Raw genomic sequence first — 3,273 nt, forward strand, 5'->3', positions numbered from 1 at the left:
TTTTGACACCGACAACCTTCTCACAGAGAAGGTCGTTAAATTTTGTTTACGACTGCCAGCTTTTGACCTTCTGTTTTTGGTCACAAAAAGGTCGCAAATGAAAACAATGATCTTTCAGTGACCAATAGTGATGGCCGCAAGTTGACATATTTCTTGTAGTGTAGGTTGTTATGTCATTTTGTACCTAAGTGAGCTAATTATGTTATAAATGAAGTAGCTAAGCTAATTATAGATCATTATTGAGCTGTCCTAGGTTGTTATGCCATTTTGTACCTAAGTGAGCTAATTATGTCATAAATGAACTAGCTAAGCTAGCTATAGGCCATTATTGAGCTATCCTAGGTTGTTATGCCATTTTTTACCTAAGTGAGCTAATTATGTCATAAATGAACTAGCTAAGCTAGCTATAGGCCATTATTGAGCTATCCTAGGTTGTTATGCCATTTTCTAGCTAAGAAAGCATTTGTTAACCAAAACACTTGGGAAAACTTACCATGATCCGGGAGGTGAAGGGCCGGTCAGGGTTTCGCCACCGTGAGACGGAGAAGGATCGATCGATCCTTTGTGGGAGGCATGTTGCACGAAAGATCATTTGCAATGTTTAGTTAGCATGATGCAACTGAAATGTGAATAGTAGTAACTAATGACCATTCAAATGAAACTCACCGTGTCCGCTATAGCAATCTGGTGCATCGGCGAAGGGGTCTGGTCGGTTTTCTCGCACACGGACTGCACATTTTGTTTTCACGAGTCAGTCATATGAGTTAGTAATTAAACAAACATTGCGTGCATGATTTGGCTAGTATGCGGGAGAAACTTACCACGAGGATCTCGTATAGGGCATCTGCTTATTGCTTCTTGATGGCATCTGCCGCATCAAGGGGTTATTTCTCGTACTTCATGCAAGCAGCTAATCAAGATTTTTGGCGTCGAGGGCCTCCGAAATCTACTACCTATTCCATGGATCTTTTGGAGGCTTGTGGTCATGTTGTTGTCATTTGCTAGTGGCAGCCAGCACATCAGCGGTGTGTTATGTGTCTATCGATAACAGTGAGAAAGGCGGAATGTATCGTGATCTAGGTGAAAAGTTGTGTGGCGTTTGTGTGCTCCTTTGTACTATTTGGTCACACGTGTCCCTTGTGCTTACACATGTATCATTTTCTTTTTATGGACTCCCACGTGTTTGGTGGTGTTATAATATGGCAATGGAGTCAAAAGTACTCCGCCGTGTATCAATTATGAAGGAAGCTACGGAAAAAAACAATGTGCTTACATTTATGTTCCTCGATTTTTCTAAAAATAACATGGATCTCCAATGGTCAACCTTTTTATCGCACACTTGTAGGTACTTAAAAGAAAGACAACATTAATGTATGAATAAATTAGCAATAATGAAATTGATTAGGAGCACGTCTTACATCTATACCATATTAGTTTGGGAATGGAAACCACAATGAGGAAGCATTTATAGTTTAGTGTGGCTGCCTAGGCAACTTTTCTTCTCAGATCTCTGCTCTACTCCTCACCCACCTCCTGAAAAAGTTTGGCGTGAGACCCACACACAGGAGTTTTCTTTCCCCAAAGGCCAGCCAAGATGCAAGGCGCTGCCGCAGCCGCCGAGAGGAGGAGCAGGGCTTCGCCTGACAAGGCCGACGAGAGCTCCAAGAAGGCACGGCTGGATCTGCCCGACGGCCACATGAAGCAAGAGGCGGCCGGTGGAGGAGATGGAGGCGCCATCGTTGGGGCGGCGTACATCCAGCGAGTGGAACTCGCCGTGAGGATCGACAAGCAAGTGCTCCATTGCCCCCTCTGCACCCTCCCCTTCAAGCCCCCGGTCTTCCAGGTTACTCTATCTGTTTCCTTCTTTCTTCCTCGATTGGTGCCGGTGATAGATCGATTCTTTCGTGCTAATTTACGGCCCATCTCCGATTTGCATGCCTGTCTGCAGTGCAAAGCGGGGCACCCGGCCTGCAGCGGCTGTGTGGCCCTGCTGCCCTTCAGGCAGTGCAAGGCATGTGTGGACGGCGGTGGCTTCTTCGACCCCTGCCCTACACTGGACACCTTGGTGTCCTCCACCAGGATCGGGTGCCCCAACGTCGGCTGCCAGTGGTACGTGACCTACCACGAGGTCACCGAGCACCAGAAAGTGTGCCCGTACGCGCCATGTCGGTGCACTGAGCCCGGCTGCGGCTACGTCGGCGCGCCGCAGGCGCTCGCAGGTCATCTCCGCACTGTCCACTTGGTGCCAGTGCGCGCCGTGCAATACGGCAAGGTCAGCAAGCTTCAGCTATCGGTGTCGACCATGCGGCTGGTGCTCCTCGGCGACGACAACTGTGTGTTCCTCATGACCGTGGGCGCGCTCGGCGCTGGCGTCACTGCCGTATCTGTGGTGTGCGCCAGGGCGAGAGCGGCGACGCGGCCGTGGTTCACGTGCAAGATGTGGGTCAACCTGGACACACCCCCGGTAGCAGTGGCGAACTATGGCAAGGAGGACATGGTGCTCGTGGACATGCACATGAGGAGCAGCTCATCGCCCGGTGCCGTGGTCGCTGCGGGCGAGCCCACATTCCTGACAGTGCCGCCAATGTACCTGGTGCCAGCAGCAGGAGACGGGGCATCCATGGAAGTTCCCCTGTACATCCGCATCGATAAGCTCTCCCCTTGGTCCGACGCATTGGTGTGATTAGGTCCACTGCTGCTGATGGGAAACAAACGGTGCATTCAAGGCAGTTCGTGCTTATTTTGGAGTTGCATCTGAAACTATTTGGGTGATGTTAATTAGTAGATGCAGTTCATCTTTAATGTCATTGTTGGGTACTGTATTCAAATTGGAGGATATTATGCTTCGTGTTAATCATGTTGTGAAATGCATCTTCTTCCTTTGTTATGTCATTCCAACTTGCAAGCATTTCATTTCAAGTCAGGAGTAGAGCTGAGTCTCATGTCAAGAAATGTTATCCATACTACCAAAGCGATGCTTAATGCGGATTTACTGGAGAATAGTGAGGAAGAAAGGAGGCCTTCTGTTAAACAAATCTGCCAAGCAAGATACCTAGACAATGTTGATGCAGCATAGAGAGTATAACCATGCAGCAACTCCTGATGAATCTTCTCTCAAAGTCTTCCTAAGGAATGAATCAAATCCATCTCCTTCCAAAGGGGTAAACTTATCTCTGTACATTGCTTAAATTGCTAATAATAAAGTGTTAAGCCATCTTTGAGGGCTGTAGTCTGACAAATAAAAAGCTAGTAACTTCTACTACACTAGCCATA

The 3,273-nt window shown here is 47.9% G+C and overlaps 1 protein-coding gene across 1 annotated transcript; it reads left to right on the forward strand.

Annotated features, from left to right (window-relative positions):
• Positions 1-1,542: 1,542 nt before the first annotated feature.
• LOC119280647 (E3 ubiquitin-protein ligase SINA-like 10) lies at positions 1,543-2,871 on the forward strand. Its single transcript, XM_037561440.1, has 2 exons — positions 1,543-1,843; positions 1,949-2,871. The coding sequence occupies exons 1-2, from the start codon at positions 1,595-1,597 to the stop codon at positions 2,681-2,683; spliced, it is 984 nt and encodes a 327-aa protein (XP_037417337.1). The 5' UTR covers positions 1,543-1,594; the 3' UTR covers positions 2,684-2,871.
• Positions 2,872-3,273: the final 402 nt, after the last annotated feature.

Source organism: Triticum dicoccoides, chromosome 3B (assembly GCF_002162155.2).
Source record: "Triticum dicoccoides isolate Atlit2015 ecotype Zavitan chromosome 3B, WEW_v2.0, whole genome shotgun sequence".
NCBI classification, from domain to species: domain Eukaryota; kingdom Viridiplantae; phylum Streptophyta; class Magnoliopsida; order Poales; family Poaceae; genus Triticum; species Triticum dicoccoides.

Bases quoted from the DNA above. Each gene is read 5' to 3' on its own strand.
- LOC119280647 (XM_037561440.1), top strand. From the start codon at position 1,595: ATGCAAGGCGCTGCCGCAGCCGCCGAGAGGAGGAGCAGGGCTTCGCCT. The intron at 1,844-1,948 runs GTTACTCTATCT...GCCTGTCTGCAG, and splicing joins TCAAGCCCCCGGTCTTCCAG to TGCAAAGCGGGGCACCCGGC.